Source organism: Felis catus, chromosome C1, assembly GCF_018350175.1.
Source record: "Felis catus isolate Fca126 chromosome C1, F.catus_Fca126_mat1.0, whole genome shotgun sequence".
NCBI lineage: Eukaryota > Metazoa > Chordata > Mammalia > Carnivora > Felidae > Felis > Felis catus.
The window spans coordinates 16,970,940-16,988,600 of record NC_058375.1 but is presented as its reverse complement, the minus strand read 5'-3'; the positions used below and the strand labels follow the sequence as shown (position 1 = coordinate 16,988,600).

Below are 17,661 nucleotides of genomic sequence, written 5' to 3'. Positions count from 1 at the left end.
TGCCTGTCAAAGTCTGACACATAGTGGATGCTTAAGACATAGGAGAAGTTAATATTATTGTTATGCGGCAGCTAGGAGGGGGACTGGTTATGACTTGGAGGAGGGCGCAGCCACAGCTCCTGTCATGGAGGGTAACTGTCCTAGAGGGGTCACCAAGGCAGGGTCTTGGGGCCTGGGTGCCTCCAAGCCATAATGTTGGGGGAACTAGTGCTTCTTTTTAGGAATCTCCATGGGACACTTGCTTCCTCGGGCACCATAGGAGCATTGGTGGCTTGGCTGATCAGCTATAAGCCAGGCTTGTTTGGGTTCCTATTCCTTCTGCTGTTGCTTAGCAACTGGTTGGTCAAGAATGAAGTCCAGCCCACCCCCCTAGAGCCCCAGCAGGTGAGCGAGAGGGGCCTTAGCTTCAGCTAAGGATGATGGGACATTTACAGCTAGACTGGACGATGGGGGACAGGGAAGATGTCAGGATAATGGGGCAAGACTGAAGAATCCACAGCTCTGGTCTAAGCCCCTGCTCTTCAGCTCCCACCTGGGTGATGGAGGACGAAGCACTTCCTTCACAAGGCTTCAGTTACCTTGGCTGTAAAATAGGGACCATCCCTAGACAAACAAGAAAACAAACTCTTAAAATACAGAGAACTGGTCATTGATGGAGGGGAGGTGGGTGGGGGGAGGGGTGAAATAGATAAAGGGGGTTAAGAGTACACTTACATTGATGAGCACTGAAAAATGTACACAGTCGTCGAATCATTATATTGTGCACCCGAAACTAATATAACACTGTATATTAATTATACTTCAATAAAAAGAAAAAAAGAGGAAAACTTATAAAAAATAAAAATAGGGACCATCCCAGACTCTTCTGCTTCATGTTTGATGTCAGTCACCATGGTTTGACAACAATAACAACTACTTTAAAGCGGGAGAATTTTAAATAGATGAGCTAAAGATACCTGTGTAACATAGACACATCTCTAGAATAATGAAAACAATAGAAACGTACCCAGATTATGACATGTTTTATACAAAATTTAAAAAAACATGCAAAACAACACCGTGCCTTGTTTATGGATGCCTATGTATAATGAAGATATATTAAGGCTGGATTTCTCAACCTCTGCACCATTGCTACTTTGAGTTGGATAGTTCTTTATTTCAAGGGTCTGTCTTGTGCCCTGTTGGATGTGAAGCAGCATCTTTAGCCTCTACCCACAGATGCCAATAGCATCCCTCACCCCCTTTTCGTAACAACCAACAATGTCTACAAACACTGCCAAATGTCCTGTAGGGAGGCAAAAGAGCCTCCCATTGAAAACCAGCGGTATAAAGAAATGTATGGAAAAAATAAATACTGAATTCAGGACTGCAGTTGAGATGAGGTTCAGGGAGGGAGGGAAACCCCAGGAGAAGGATCCACAGGGGACTTCACATTACATTTATCATATTTTATTTCTTAAGCTGGAATGGAAACATGGGTATTTGCTGTAATAGTCACTTGTCTTGCATCCCTGAAATATTTAACTTTACTTTTATTTATTTTTTAAGTTTATTTATTTTGAGAGATCACGCATATGTGCACAAGTTGGGGAAGGACAGAGAGAGAAAGGGAGAGAGAGAGAACCCCAAGTAAGCTCCACACTCAGTGGGGAGCCTGACGTGGGGCTCCATCTCATGACTGCAAGATCATGACCTGAACTGAAATCAAGAGGTGGTTAAGGCTTGGACTTCAGCTCAGGTCATGATCTCACAGTTGTGAGTTCGAGCCCTGCGTGGGGCTCTGCGCTGCCGGTGTGGAGGCTTCTTGGGATTCTTGCTCTCTCCTCTCTCTCTGCCCCTCCCTCCACTCATACTTTCTCTCTCAAAATAAATAAACTTTAAAAAATTAAAACATTTAAAAAACAAAATGGTTTTAAAGATGAGGGATTTGTAGCTGAACCCTAAAGAAAAAAAATATATTACTAACTGCATGGGGACAGATGAGGATTATAGAGATATACTGAGACTTGGCAGTTGGTGATTTTATGAGGCCTGACTCAAGTCTCAGAAGGGCACACTGTGAAACACAAGCTCTGGAAACAGATATATCTGGGTTAAGTGTCTTATGTCCCCTGTGAGTGCAGATTCCTGGGCCATCGCATTTATTCCCATGAACAAAAGGCAAGTATGGGTCCCCATACTTGGGAGTTCAGGGAGCTCCCAAACGCGGGTTGGGTGATACTAAGAAAGGGACCTTTCCTCCCTAGACACCCACCAGGTGTGGCAAAGATGGTCTCCTTGCAGGCTGGCTGTGAGGACTGATTAACATGACGTTTATAAATCACTATTAACTAAGGTTTCCTTTTCTCATGGTGGGGGAGTTTAGGAAGAGGCAGAGAAACCCAAGCCACCTGAAGCGAAACCCAACAGCTGCGTCATGAACACAAAAGAAGTCGAGAGACTACATGCCTGCTTTGCCCTCCAGGACAAGGTCCTTGAACGGCTTATGTTCAGCGAAATGAAGCTGAAGGTCTTAGAAAATCAGATGTTCGCTGTATGGAATAGAATGAATCGCCACAGGAGGTCAAGCCGGCAGCGGACTTTTCCCATGAGGAAACACAGACTGAGGAGGCACGACTCAATTTTCTGCATCATCTCTGATTGTACTTCGAATTCCCCTTAATGAGGTCAGAGAGACTGGGGTGGGCTGGCCTCTTCTGGTGTTACCCTTACTCAGTAAAACCCAGTCAGAGACTAGTGAGTTTTCTCAGTAAACCACACTGGAGAGCATACTTCGAGGCTGAAAGGCTGATCACTTTTGGAAAAGAAATCAGTATTCACTAGGTCAGCCAGACAGCATTCTAAGATACAACCTGACAGGGCTCCAGAACCCAGCTCTTCCTCTCAGTTGGGCCACCTTAACCCTAGTTCAGGGCCCTCTACCTGTTCACCTTGAGTCTTACAATGGCTGCCCCTGCCCCCAGTTTTCCCCTTCCCTTTTGCTCAGAGGCCAGAGCCAAGGCCTGCCAAGCACAGCTCTGGGCAAGTTCACTGCCTATTTCTGAGCCTATGCCTCGCTTTGGTTGACAGAATAAAAGCCACACTCCTTGCCATGCTGTTCAGGCCCTCCATGATCTGACCCCCTCTCCAGGCTTCCCCTACCCCTTACTCTCCCTCACATGCTTTATACCTTGTGCCAGAGTACCCTAAACATCAGTCATTGGGGCACCCCCTTTGTGATTTTTGCCAGAGCCATGAACCGCCTGAATGTTTAACCTAATACTGTCCCTTTAAAGGGTTTTTTCCTTAAATAAATTTATCTGTGAAGGAAAGTGATAATAAAAATAACAATTATTATCTGTACATTAAAAGGCTCTAACATTTGGCTGAAATAGAACATAACTGTCAAGAGGCACGTGGGTGGCTCAGCTGGTTGAGCGTCCAACTTTGGCTCAGGTCATGATCTTGCAGCTCTTGGGTTCGAGCCCCGTGTTGGGCTCTATGCTGACAGCTCAGAGCCTGGAGCCTGCTTCGGATTCAGTGTCCCTCTCTCTCTGCCCCTCCCGAGCTCATGCTTTGTCTCTCTCTCTCAAAAATAAATAAACATTTAAAAAATTTTTTTAAAAAGAACATACCCCCCCCCCCAAAAAAAAGACAGTGAAGACAGAACACTGTTACTAAAATGCCAGTTGGAGCTTGGTTGTCCGCTGAAGCGTCAGAGCCCGGGAACTTCGGGTTAAAAAGAGATTAGCAGGTATTAGCGCTAAGACGTCTCCATAAGGGGCCCTGGGAAGGAAATCACGACCTCACTGTGGGATCCAATGTGGCTTTAGTGTCTTGTTGGAGCCCCACCTAAAATCATCTCTACTCAAACCAGACGACTGGTCATCCCCCAAATGCCTCCACATATTTGCTCACTTGTTTTCTTCCCCTGGGATCCCTTATCTTCCCCTTTCTGCTATTACAATCCTTAGTGCTTCCTGAACCACGCCTCCAGAACGCTTCCCTAACCCAGCTGTAGTCTCTGTCATTCGTGCGCTCCCAGCATCTTATCTACAGTTCAATAGTACTATCTACAGTTCAATGTACCACAGTCTGCTGGGATCTGATTTGTGCACACTTCCATATTCCCTCCCCACCCTTCAACTACATTATAAACTCTCTGCGGGCAAGCTCAGCATCTTGTTCATCTGTATATTGCCCCACAGCACCCAACACTGTGGCTAGTATATAGTCAGTGCTCAAGAAACAGCATCTCTGATTGTTGATCACAGTCTTATGTGTCCTGACATTTTCTCTGCCCTTTCCTTTTAGGATGGCTCTCCTATATCCTATTTTGTTTAAGAGCAGGATCTCTGGACCCTAACTGCCTGGCTTTAAATCCCAACTCCATCAACTCCCAGCTGTGTGATCTCGGACAATTCTAAGTTGTTTATTCTCTCTGTACCTCAGTTTGCTCAACTGTAAAATGGGGGGGGGGGCGTAGAGCTACCAACCTCATTGCTTGTTGTGAGCATTAGGTGAGTTACCACATCCCCTCAGGTCTTTGCTCAAATGATTCCTTCTTACTGAGGACTCCCATGACCTCCCTACGTAAAATCACAACCCTCCCTTGTGGGTCCAACCTCTTCTCCTTGCCTCTCCAAGTGCACTCTCCACCCTTTGCCTCAGGCTGGTTTAGGGCTGGCTGGGCTCCTTCACCTAGGATCACTCCTCTCAGGGAGGCTCTCTTTACAGGACCTTCTTCTTCCAGGTTTCCTTTGGAGCCAGGGGAGGGTGGTAGCATCCCCTCCATTTTTCCAGCCCAGGGGCACCACACTCTCTTTGTGGGTTCCCTATATATACTGCTCACACCTTTGTAAAGCATCCCTTTCACACAGCGTCCCGGGCCACTGCTGATGGCCTTGCTGTATGGCCAGGCCATTGGACCACCCAGAACTGGAGCGTTAGGAGCATGTCCACATGGTAACCTCTGCTGTGGAAACAGATAAAACAATTCAGCCACAAACTCCATCTGTATGTGATAATGAACAAGCTCACAATAAGGCACTGCACCTCGACAGAGTCTCTGGACAGAAAAACTGGTCAAAACTACATGGCGTCACATCTACTCGGTGTTCTAGATCCACGCCTGGACCCACCGCAATGACAAAAAACCGGCGTGGAGGTCCGAGGTGGCCCGATGAGAATCCACTTACCTATGATGTCACTGGCACTCACAGAGTACGTCTTGCCAGAAGTGCTGGCCTGTGGCTCGAGCTGTAGCACAATGACTTTGGGATCTGATCAGTGCACAATAGGCAAATTGGTTGCCGTGGATTCCGACCACCATAGACCTGGTTTAGAACACGGGGTGGCTGTTCTCTTCACCAAGCTATCATCCAGACTCCTAAGGTTCTGATGAGCACCTTGGCCATGGGCTAAAATTCCCCAATATGATACAATGTGACAATGGAACTCGGTTTATAGCTACTGCCTCCCAGTCGTGGGCCTTGTCAACGCAGAATTCACTTGCGCTTCCCCACTCACCACCTGCAGCCAAGTGAGTCCAATGGAGCTTTGCTATGGTTCGCTCCAGGTGCAGCTACATCAGTTGTGCATCATCCTCTGTGGGCACCTAGGGGAGAGAGGGGGCGCACACCTGATGTGTCAGGCAGAATGCCGACTCCTGGGTTCCTACAGGGTCAATGCTCTGGGAAAGAACAAATCATTTGGCGCATCTAGGCATATGACAGACCGCAGCTAATCTAGCAAGAACATAAGCAAGCAGACCAAGATGGAGGGCTAAATATCCTCTTGCCTTCTCTTCCAGATTTGGACAGGCAGTGCTCAAACAGCCTCTAGCAGCTGTCCAGGCCGATGCCCGTGGCACGAACCTATCACAGTACTGAACATACCCTCACCCTTCCCCCTGCCCACCATACCCAGCCAGAGGAGACTGATCAGTGACTCACCCTCTGACGGTGGCTTGGACATTGCTCCTCCCTGGCCACAACCAACGACAGCTGTTGGTTGGGCCTCCACAACCATGCTCCCATCCCGCACTCAGACGGTGTTAAGGCCCACTGGCAGAGTATCGAGCGGTGCGCTTTGTACCCCAGAACGGTTTTATGATTTGGAGAGAGGTCCTCGCGTCTGGCATGGACTCCATGGCCAGATGGCTCAGGCCTCTGCGACGGGCTCTGGACCAACACTCTAGGCTCCCTTTCTTCCACAGCGTCTCCCCTGGCTTTGCCAACAACCACTGGAAAATCCCATTACGAGACCAGCTGATTTCTACCCTGTTGATTTCTATCCCCGGTGGTCAGACTCGTGTTTGATGAGCCCTAGTCAGGGGATGGACCTTGAAAAAAACAATGTGGATTCTATTGGAAGACCCTGGGAGTGCACTCCAGGTTCTAGCGGTGAGATGACAGCAGGTGGGCTCCAGAGGGACTCCCTTTCCCAAAGCTGAAATGATTCCACATGGTCTCCACTCACCTCAGTGTCTTCAGGCGGCTTCAGCACTGCAAGCAATTTCCCTGGTGCCTGAGCTCAGACCGGCTTTTCTTTACTTACAAGGCTGACGTCACACTGCCTATGAAACAACAGAGTAGTAGGTCTGTGTGTGTGGGGGGTCTTCTGAAGCATACGCCAGCTGGATGTCTCCAGCTATGCCCAGACCCTCAAACCTCCATGACTTGGTGGTGTTTGCGGTCGCCCAGCACTCACGTCTCCTGGACCTCAGGGCTCAGTCCTCAGACCCCTTCTTCGTTTCACTCCCTGGTGATGGCTTTAAATATTATCTGCTATTTTCTGATTATTTTCTATTTCAAATGTCCAGTTACCTGTGTCGATACTTGCACGTCTCAAAATTCTGCTCCAAACCCCTCCCACACACAGGCTTCCCCCTTCCGGTTGCTTAGGCCCAAAGCTCTGGAGCTGGGGTGCCAGGCTGGCACAGTTGGTTGAGTGTCCGACTCTTGGTTTCCGCTCAGGTCATGGGTTGGGGGTTCAAGCCCCGCATCAGGCTCTGCCCTGACAGCATGGAGCCTGCTTGGGGTTCTCTGTCGCCCTCTCTCTCTCTCTGCCCCTCCCCCACTTGCACTGTCTCTGTCTCTCTCCAAAGAAGTAAACTTAAAAAAAAAAAAACAACCCAACCCAACTCTGGAGCTGTTCCTGGTCCTCTCATTCCCCCTCATGTCCTGCTCTAATTCATAAGTGAGCCCTACTGGCTCCTTTGGAGCATGTCCAGAGTCTGGGACTCCAGCTGCCTCCACTTCCAGACCCCCACCATCTTTCGTCTGAACAAGTTCCTGCCTGGTCTCCCCACCCCTGCCCTGGCCCTCCAGTTGGCTCTCAACACACAAGCCCAAGTGGTCCTTTAAAAATGTGAGTTGGGTCATGCCACTCCTCTGCTCTAAACCCTGCAATGGCTCCCATGTCACTCGGAGTGAGGACCAAAGTCCTTCCCGCAGCCTATGAAGTTCTCCACGACCTGGTCCCCCATTACCTTTCTGACCCGGCCTCCCGCCCTGCCCCTCACTTAGTGTGCTCCAGCCTCCAGTCTCCCTGCTTTTTCTTCAGTGCACCAGGCACACTCTCACCGTCCAAGAGCCCTTTGCATGTTTCCCCTACCTGGGACTCTCTTCCTCTGCTGGCCATATTCCCAACTCCCTTACTTCCTTTAGGTGATTTGCTAGACATTTCTTTCTCAGTGAGGCCATCCTCACCTCCCAGTTTAATACTATAATGCACCCATCCCTTCTGCTCTATTTATTTTCTGTAGCACGTAACACTTTCTAACATGCCACTTCATGTATCTATTCTGTTGCCTCTGCTGGAATGTAAGCTCTTGTAGAGCTTACATCAGGGAAGCTTACATCAGGGAATCTTTATCTGTCTTGTTCACTGAGATAGCTTCAAGCACCCCGAACAGTGCCCAGCACTTAGTAGGGGCTCAAGAAAATATGTATTGGGACCCCTGCTGGCTCAGTCGGAATAGCATGCGACTCTTGATCTTGGAGGTGTGAATTTGAGCCCCACATTGGGTGTAGAGCTTACTTAAATAAATCCTAAAAAAAACCTGTTGATGGTGAGTACTTGTTGCCCTGTGTCCTCCCCTAGACCTGAGTGTAAGACCTGGTGAACGGTAGACCCTCCATATGTGTCTGTTGGATGACTCAATGGATACATGTGCAAACACATGAACCAATTAATCAATCCAGGCCTGACTGGGAAAGATGCTAAGTATCTTCACAGATCCTTTGAGAGAGATATTTTCCTTTTTCAAGTTTAATTTATCCTTGATATGTTTTCAGGTGCTTTCTTCGTTCTTCCTAATCCTGACGGTGAGGGTAGTGACAGTTGTTTTCCTTCTCTGGGGATGTTCTGGAGTGGATCTGGGGACAAGAGAGTGACCTCAAAATAATGTGGGGAGCATGTGAAATGGAGAAGTTGACCTCAGAAGAAAAGTTTTGGGACAGGGGGCAAAAAGAGGAACCCAGCAGGAATCCCCAAAGTCCACAGTGCACTTGAACTCTGGAGCCTCCTGCCCCTCTGTGTAACAAGTCCTGCTCTGAGTTCTAAAAACCCGAACATGGTCCACAGGGAAGAGACCTCAGAAAACACCTCCAAGAAATGTTAGGACAACTAGAATGAGTTCTGGAACTGGAGGGAGAAAGATGGGGAGGAAGAGAGCAGGGGAGGGGAGCCAGGGGAGACGGGGAAAGTAGGCAAGCAGGAGATAGAGAGAGAGAGAGAGAGAAGAGACCAGCGGGGTCATGAGCGGGGAGCACTGGGAGGGGCCGATGGTCATCACACTGGCTCACATTTGTTGAGGACTTACTTGTGCCAGCTCAGGACTGTGGGCTTTGGGCGTCCTAGCTCATGTAATCCTCATTCCCACCACAAGGGGGTAGGCTCTATTTTACTACTCTCTTTACCGGTCAGCACACTGAAGTCCAAGAGAAGCCAACAAACCCAACCAAAGTCAAATAAGTAGTAAACGGTGGAGCTGGCATTTGAACCCTGGCAGTCTGACTCAAGCATCTAATTTTTATTTTTCCAAAGAGCAGTGGGCAGCCGTGGAAGGTTATTTAAGCAAAGGACTAATATGATCTCTCATGTATAAAGAGGATGAATAACTCCTCCCTCACAGGGCTGTCGTGGGGATTATCTTTGTTCGTTCCGCCAAGGAAAGCTCTGGGACAAATGCCTGGAGTGAGGGAAGCACTCAATGAACAGATGAGCCTCCGGAGGAGGCTGAGGCGGGGCCTAAAGATTTTACACATGGGCGTCTGCTGCCACCATGTGGCCACTCTGCTGTATGACATGCTACGGAATACCACTCACTTGGGAGGGGGAGAGGCGGATCTGGGTTGGTGAGAAGTGGCTGCTTTGGGGCACGGGGCCAGGAAGGAGCTCAGAGAGTAGCTGGTGTCCTGGGGGTGAGGATCTTTATCAACAGAGGTCTAGAACCCCGGGGTGGACTGATTCATATATTCAGCTCTGGTTTGGAGACACAAACCGAAGTGAGACATGGTCCTTGCCCTAGAGGGCCTCATGGTCTGAAAAGGAGACAACAGGGGAGGTACATCGTGTTTGGGAAACAGGCCTCCTGGGTCCAAATCCTGTTCCTGCCACTTCCTGGGTAGAACAGAATATGCCTCGTGGGACTGTTGTGAAAACCAAAGGAGAAAACACGGGAAGCACTAAGCACCTATATCTGACACAGTCAGCAACCTGTGACCCAGAGGCAGGCTTCCCACCCTGCTTGAGCCTCAGCAAAGATGGACCAAGCAGCCAGGTACAATAATAGAAAAGAAGACGAGGGTTCCGGCCCCACCGCTGTCACTAAACTTACTGTGTGACCCTGGGAAGTCACCTCCCCTCTCAGAGCCTGTTTCACCAGCCATATGATGTGGACTTTGGGCAAAATCACACCCAGCCCTCTTCTCGTCCTAAGTTAGCCTATTTTCTAGGCCAGCCCAGATTTCTAGGCCACGGGGGATACAGACTAAGATTCAGAAGGCCTGCCTCCATCCGTTTACATGCCAGACCCTAAGCATCAGCACAGTGGAGAGAATCAAGCCCTGTCAATGATGGGGTGGCTGGGAGGCAACTGTGGGGCCCTACTGAGACAGTGATATGGAAGTTGGTGCAATCCATGAATTGCAGCACGAGCTTGCTGCTCAAAATGTGGTCCGTGGACTGGCATCGGCATCACCTGGGAGCTGGTTAGAGAAGCAGGATCCTGGGTCCTGCTCTGACTCACTGACTCAGAACTTGCAGCTTGATTTGCACCCCCCCCCCCCGCCCCAGGCTGTTCCTATACACATTTAAAGTGGGTTGGAGACATACTGGTTTGGGGCGGTGGTTCTTAACCTTGCCCAGAGGGTAGAATCACCAAGCCACGCCCCTGGGCATCTGTAGAGTGGGACCCAAACACCAGTGGTTTTTCAAAGCTCTCCCGGTAATCCCAATGTGCAGCCATATCGAGTGTCAGGGAAGGTAAATATATTTTCTCTTTTTGGGCCAACTAAAATCAACGGACAGGGGCGCCTGGGTGTCTCAGTTAAGCATCTGATTCTTGATTTTGGCTCAGGTCATGATCTCACAGTTCATGGGATTGAACCCCAAGTCCGGCTCAGCGCTAACAGCTTGGAGCCTACTTAGGATTCTCTCGTTCTCTCTCTCTCTCTCTCTCTCTCTCTCTCTCTCTCTCTCTCTCCCCCTCCCCCACTCTCTCTTTCTCAAAAATAAATAAACTTAAAAAATTAAAATCAATGGACAGTAACTTTCTGAGAAAGATCTGATCTCTGACGCAGAGGTTGTGGCACAAAGCTAAGTTATAACAAGAAACGGGCCTTTATAGAGCCCTTACTCAGTGCGAGGTCCGGGGCGACCTGCTTTACCATCACCCTGCAATTTAATCCTCATGGTAACCAACATATTATTATCCCCATTTTGTAGATGAAGAAACAAAGAGGGCATGCCTTACCCAAGGCTACACAGGCAGTGACAGAACTGGTTATCTGCATATTTAACAACTAGGTTGACCCCTGGAAGTCTTCAAACCGTGTTCCTTGGAGCCTGAGGTTCCTCAGAGGCAGCTGAAGAGCTGGTGTGGGGGATGGACAGGTCTGGGAGGCCTGTGGGTCATCTCTCTTGCACACTGGGCTTGCCAGACACTCCTTTTGGAGAGAGCATTCCTCTTCCGGCCTGGAGTATCTTGGATCACGTGGTGCTGTCCAGGCTCTCTGACAGATGTGCCCCCCTCCCTGTTGCTGAGGGACCCCAGGAACTAATCCCAATGGCGGAGGGCACGTGGAGGGATTAGTGCCGGGGTAATCGGCACCACATCTGCCAGCCCCTGGGGAGCCTGGGTGAAGCCTGCACCTCAGAGCCCAGCCAGCCATCCCCATCCCCTGGAACACGGGGACTCCTGGAGGGCACTGGCCAGCCGTGGCTGGGCCTGAATTGCCCTGTCCTACCTGAGGCTTCCAGAAGAGGGTGAGTTAGGGCTAAGAGTCTGGGGGTCTGGAGTGGGTTGTTTCTGAGGCTGGACAGGGAGGCAGTGGTGGGGACACTGAGTGTCCTGATTTTCCTGGAACTGAGAGATCTGGACTTTCAGTGCTAAAATCATGATAGACCCGGACAGACCTGGACAACTGGTCAAGCTCACAGGTTTTCTGAGTTCAGTTCCCTCTGCCTTCGAAGCAGAGCTTCACGAAGGGGAGGGTTTGCTTTGCCCCCTCCCACCCTCAGCCCCCATCCTTGTCTTCCAGCCTCTCTGTCCCCTCCTCTCTTTTCCAGCCTTCAGGACGTCTCTTTGCCTTCACTCCTCTGACTTGATTTCCCACTCACAGGGTCTCCCGGACTGTAGGCCTGAATCCTCAAGGAGCTGGAACCTTCCACACCTTGGAGAGAATGATGACCCAGGTGAGGCATAGCCCATGGAAACTTGCTTCAAATATTGGCCTAAATCACCCAAATCACCTTCATCACCTTCATCATCATCATCGCTAACATTTCTAGAATTTGCACTGTAGGCCAGGAACAGTTTTGAGTGTTTTACCTGTAATAACCCACTGAATTCTCAAAACAAAGCAGAAATTACTCCTCTCCTTCTTCACATCCCCAGGCCTCTGACTGGAGTGCCCCCCAATTCATCCCTCCTACCTGTTCAGTGAAGCCTTCCCCCACCTCCCACCCGGAGGCTGAGTTCACGGGTACCTCAGAGACCCAAGAGCTGTATGCACACGCTCTGTTCACATCTCTCTCCCAGAGAAATTACTACACTAGTGACCAGCTAGTGAACAGTGTTCTAGGGGCTTTGCATGCATTATCTCCTTGACCCTCACCTAAATTCTATGAGATGTAGGAACGATGGTCCTTCCCATTATGCAGACAAGAAAATGGAGACTCAAAGAGGTGAAGTCGTTCGTCCAAAGCCAGTAAGGGCAGAACCAGAATCAAGTCTTGCTTCACCTGATTCCAGAGCCCTGGTGTGTGGCCAGTCTGCTGTCCTGCCGGCTCCATGGGGGACAGATGTTGGCCAAAGGCTCTGTGCCCTCAGGACATAGCACTGTGCCCAACACACGGATGGCCCTTGGAAATTGCATTCTGGATTAAGAAGTGGACGAGGAGGGTTGTACCAGAGTGGGCAGTGAGGAGAAAGGAGGGGAACGTCTTGGGGCCGTAGGCCACCTGGGGAAGGAGGTGGGGGAACTGTGGTTACGGGTGGGGCTTGGGGGAGCCAGTCTCTTCCTGAACCCCCACCCCCTACCCCTGCCTCATTTTCCAGCTGGGAAGGGAGAGGGGAGAGATGCCTGGTGCCTCCTACTGTAGAGTCAAAATGTGAGCAGCTGGTGAGCGGCTTAGAGGTTAAATACTGACTCCACCTTTGGGTCTGTTGGAATAAATCCTGAGATTGGAGACAGGCATGGGATGAGGCTGGGCTTCAGAGGAGAACTAGAGACTGGGGGTGCGGTTCACATGTGAGTCACATGTGAGGGGGGGGTGCGGTGGTGCAGAGCACAGAGCTAGAATCCCAGCTCTGTCATGTGCTGTCCACGACTTCGTTAAGTCATTTTAAGGTCTCTGAGTTTCATTCTTCGCTTGAAAATGAGATGCCCATGTTCTGGTCATGCTATAGGTGCCTGTTGAGGGAGGTTAGGCTGCCCTCCCTTAGTGCCACTGGCCCTGCCCCAGTGGCCCTTTGCTTGTGCTCGAAAGGGAGCACCTTCCAACTTCCCTCCCACATAAACAATACCAGAGAGCCCCCCCTCCGCTCGAGGCTGAAGCATGATCTTGTGTCTGATGTTACTCCTGACACCAGTGGAGACATCCTAATGCTCTTGGGCTCCTTAATGGCTTCATTTTTTAAAAATGGAGGTATAGTCTGCATGCATTAAAAGTCACTCTTTCTGGTGTACAATTCTGAGTTTTGACAAATGCACACAGTCCAGACCGACCACGATCAAGATACAGAATGGTTCCATTGCCTACCACTGTCCCTTCTGGTCCTTTGTCATCTCCCCCATTCCTACCCCCAGGCAGCCACTGAATGGTCTTCTGTCCCTACAGTTTTGCCTTTTCCAGAATGTTACAAAAATGCAGTTGCACAGACTGTGGCTTTTTGAGTCTGGCTTGTTTCATTTAGCATAATGCATTTGAGATTCATTCGCGTTACTGCCTGTATCGGTAGTCCGTTCCTTTACGCCTGCTGATCAGTATCCAATTGTACAGATATATCACAGTTTGTCCACTCACCGGTTGGGGGACATTTGGGTTATTTCCAATCTCTGGAAATTATGAATAAAGCGTGGCTTTAGTGGGAACCCCGAATTCTAGAGCTGGAAATCAAGTGAGATTTTCCAGGTGTAAAAGGTAAACTCAACAAATAGTCCATCCTGCTAACAGCTGAAGACATAGAGGTCCAGAGAGGGGAAGAGACCCAGCCATAGTTATAACTGACTCAGGAAGTGGGGCTGAGATTTGAACCCAAGGCTTTCAACTTGCAGGACAATGTAAAGTTCAAAACATATTTCTGAAACATCTGCCAGGGCCAGGCAGAGTAACAATTGTTACAGGCATAGAGCCAAGAAGGAATGATCCTGGTGCTGGAGACACCTGCCGCGGAGTAGGGAGCCAGACAAAGAAGCTAGCAGTAACCAGTGTAGGTTACTGTTACAATGCAAGAAGGGGTGTGCATGAAGCAGAGAGGAGAGGCCCTCAGTTCTGTCTGGGGGAGAATCAGAAGGTTCTGCAAATGCCCATGTATTTTCAGGGAAGAACACAAGTTTGTCAGGTGGAAAAGGATAGAAAGGGTCTCACAGACCCTCGCAGAGGGAACCTCCCTCACAGAGGGAATGGCAGGTGCAAAGCAACAGAGAGTGGGATGTGGGGTGTGGGAGCCTAAAGATGCAAGGGGGAGGGGGGAGGCGGAGGAGAGGCAGGAAATGGCCGCATGGGATCTGCTGGGGTCTGGTTATAGCAAGCCTCTCTGGCCAGACTGTTAACTGCAGGACAGTGCCTGTGCTCCGTGTATAAGCTCTCTTCATCATGGAAGAGCATGTAGGATTGAACACAGAGAGAAGGAATCGAAACTCAGTGAGACCCTAGCGGAACACAGCCTACAGAGCAGGTGTTGGTACGGACAGGCGCTTAGTATGTTTCAGAGCCAGCGGCATACAAGTCAGTGTGCCACAGGGCTGGAATTAATTAATTAATTAAAATTTTATTTATTTATTTTGAGAGAGGGAGAGTGAGTAGGGGTGGGGCAGAGAGAGTCGCAGGCACACTCCGCACAGGGCTCGAACCCACAAGCCGTGAGATCATGACCTGAGCCAAAATCAAGAGTTGGACGATTAACCAACTGAGCCACCCAGGTGCCCCAGGACTGGAGTATTTAATAATCTGTGCTGAGATGACTGATTACCTGTATGGAAAAAAATAAAATGAGATTTTCCTTCTTTACACCATAACCAAAATAGTTTTGTGTGTGACTGTAGAGAAATCTACATTTACCTCTGTATAATGTATTTCCTGTGCGTGCACGCATGCACACACACACACACACACACACACACACACACTCACAGCAAACAAAAAAGACAATATGGATGAATTTGATCGGCAGCAACCAAAACACAAACCCAAATCCCTCTATTCAACAATAGCTAATAGAGCTTACGACGTGTCAAAACAACAGACTTTAAAAATATTAACCTACTAGGGGCGCCTGGGTGGCGCAGTCGGTTAAGCGTCTGACTTCAGCCAGGTCACAATCTCGCGGTCCGTGAGTTTGAGCCCCTTGTCAGGCTCTGGGCTGATGGCTCAGAGCCTGGAGGCTGTTTCTGATTCTGTGTCTCCCTCTCTCTCTGCCCCTCCCCCGTTCGTGCTCTGTCTCTCTCTGTCCCAAAAATAAATAAAAAACGTTGAAAAAAAAATTAAAAAAAATATTAACCTACTAAAGCCTTACTAATTTATAAGGCAAGCACTATTATCACTTCCATTTTACAGGTGCAGAAACTGAGGCACAGAGAGGTTGAGTGACTTTCTTGAGGCCACACAGCCAGGAAATGGTTGAACTGAGATTCAGAATTAGGCAATCTGGCCACAGATTCACCACTACATGATTTTGCCTCCAACAAGTTATCATAAACATAATGGGAACAGACAAAACACAAGCGAGAGTATCTGGAACTTATACTGAACTCTAATAAACAAGGAAAGTTGAATAGGAACAAATAGGCCATGGATAAGAACAGTCCGTTCACAGAAAAGCAAACCCAAATATATACAGTAAATGCAGGAAAATGCATTCAAGCTTATTAGTAATCAAGAAAATGCAAGTTAAAAATAGCAATGAGGGGCGCCTGTCTGACTCTTGGTTTCGGCTCAGGTCATGATCTCACGGTTCATGGGATCAAGCCCCGCGTTGGGCTCCGTGCTGACAATGCAGAGCCTGCTTGGGATTCTCTCTTTCCCGCCCTCTCTGTCCCTCCCCTGCTTGTGTTCTCTCTCTCTCAAAATAAATAAACTTAAAAAAAAAGTAGCAATTAGAGTCACAGGTGGCTGGGGTGTTAACTGAACAACTTGGGAGAGCAACGGGATAGTATCTATGAACCTGAAAAAGGCCACCCCTTACCACCCAGAAATTTCACTCCCAGGCACAGTGCTCTCAACTCAAATGCATAAAACAGTCATGTTTTTAAGGCAGCCTGGCCCCAGACTCCATGTTCTAACTAGTATACTCTGAAGTATATTCACACAGCAGGATACTCTACAGAAGTCAAACCGAACAATACAGAATACATGTACCATATGGGGGGGGGGGAGCAAGTTTCAGGAGGATAATACAGTAGGTTATAGTTTACATAAGTTTAAAAATGTGCAAAGTGATACTACGTGCTGTTTACGAAGGCACGAACACACAGTAAATGAATGAAAACAGGCATGGTAATGGTGAACACCAAGATCATAATGGGTGCTACTTCTGGGAAGAAGGGGAGGAGGCTGGAATCTGCAGGTGGTACAAAAAGGGCTTCGCCTCCACCCAGAATGTTTGTCCATTCATTCATTCATTCATTCATTCATTCATTCATCATCAACTATTTATCAGGGTCTGCTATGTTTCAGGGACTGTTCTAGGCACTGGGAATACCATGGTGAGTAAAACAAATCACGAATTCCTGTTTGTTCTTTCTTTCTTTCTTTCTTTCTTTCTTTCTTTCTTTCTTTCTTTCTTCCTTTCTTTCTTTCTTTCTTTCTTCCCTCCCTCCCTCCCTCTCCCTCCTTCCTTCCTTCCTTCCTTTCATTTTAATGTTTATTTATTTTGAGAGGGAGAGAGAGCACAAGCACAGGCAGGGCAGGGGCAGAGAAAGAGGGGGGAGAGTGAACGAACTCCTGGTTTCTAATGGGATGGGATGAACAGACCATAAACTAAACAAGGAGCTGACGCGGTACTTTTTAAAATGTAGAGATATGAGGAAAACAGGGTAAAATGTTAAGATCTAACAAGCTTGAGTGGTGAGTGCCCTTGGAGAACTCCCACTCCATCAGGAGCACCAGCTAATACTAGTTGAACTAGAATTCAACTAGTTGAATACTAGTTGAATTAGAGAGCTGGACTCCCACCACAATGGAGGCTTGTCCAAAGTGCCTTGGAGGGGGTCTGGGTGAGGAGAGTTGGGGAAGGCTTCCTGGAGGCGGCGGCATTTCAGCCGGCCTTAACTATTTCGCTAAGTACACAGGAGAGACATGGCATGCCCTGCAGAGGAAGCAGGCCATGCAAAAGCCCAGAGGTGCAGAGAGACACGTGGCACAGCTGTTGAAGGGCTCACACTGGGAAGGACCTTGGTTTTACAGGTGTGATGTCTGCCCCAAGCTGTGGGCTCTTGTGATGTCTGGGTGAACCTGAGGCATGGTAGGGGTCCCTCTTCTGCCTCCCTCTGGCTGACCCCCTTGGGGGCCGTGCTCTGTGTCCTTCCCCCCCAGGTGGGCTGGCAGCCCAGCCTGCCGAAACTGAAAAAGAAGTGGCTCTTCCCAGCTTCCTGCAGCTTCTTCTTCCTGCTCTCTGTGGTTATGACTGGCTGCTTCCTGTGGCAGTACCACCTCCCCAAGCTGGACACTAGTGAGTGCACAAGCATCCTTGACTTCCTTCCTATCCCTGTGGGGCCTGGGAGCCTGGAGCTG

At 49.1% G+C, this 17,661-nt stretch overlaps 2 protein-coding genes and 1 long non-coding RNA gene across 4 annotated transcripts in view; 2 read left to right on the top strand and 1 right to left on the bottom strand.

Moving 5' to 3' along the window:
• The first annotated feature begins 41 nt into the window (after positions 1-41).
• On the top strand, positions 42-2,771 carry TEX46 (testis expressed 46). Of its 2 annotated transcripts, XR_002160552.3 has the most exons (3): positions 42-131; positions 222-384; positions 2,366-2,771. XR_002160552.3 is itself a non-coding variant. In XM_006934393.4 (2 exons), exons 1-2 carry the CDS (start codon positions 193-195, stop codon positions 2,660-2,662), a joined length of 489 nt encoding a protein of 162 aa, XP_006934455.3. In that variant the 3' UTR covers positions 2,663-2,771. The 2 variants fall into 2 exon arrangements, 1 of the variants encoding a protein (XP_006934455.3); XM_006934393.4 differs by lacking the exon at positions 42-131 and having other exon boundaries at positions 193-384.
• Positions 379-17,661, bottom strand: part of LOC123379510 — a 21,247-nt gene continuing 3,964 nt past the window's right edge. Inside the window, exons 2-4 of the long non-coding RNA XR_006583987.1 lie at positions 6,460-6,556; positions 5,178-5,596; positions 379-603 (exon numbers count right to left, since the gene is read on the bottom strand). This is a non-coding gene — a long non-coding RNA (uncharacterized LOC123379510). The remainder of the gene's footprint in view (positions 604-5,177; positions 5,597-6,459; positions 6,557-17,661) is intronic.
• The window catches only part of LACTBL1 (lactamase beta like 1), a 19,839-nt gene continuing 13,118 nt past the window's right edge, over positions 10,941-17,661 (top strand). The window contains exons 1-3 of the mRNA XM_023258288.2: positions 10,941-11,472; positions 11,829-11,901; positions 17,464-17,599. Of these exons, the coding sequence (XP_023114056.2) occupies positions 11,890-11,901; positions 17,464-17,599 (148 nt within the window). The 5' untranslated portion in view covers positions 10,941-11,472; positions 11,829-11,889. The remainder of the gene's footprint in view (positions 11,473-11,828; positions 11,902-17,463; positions 17,600-17,661) is intronic.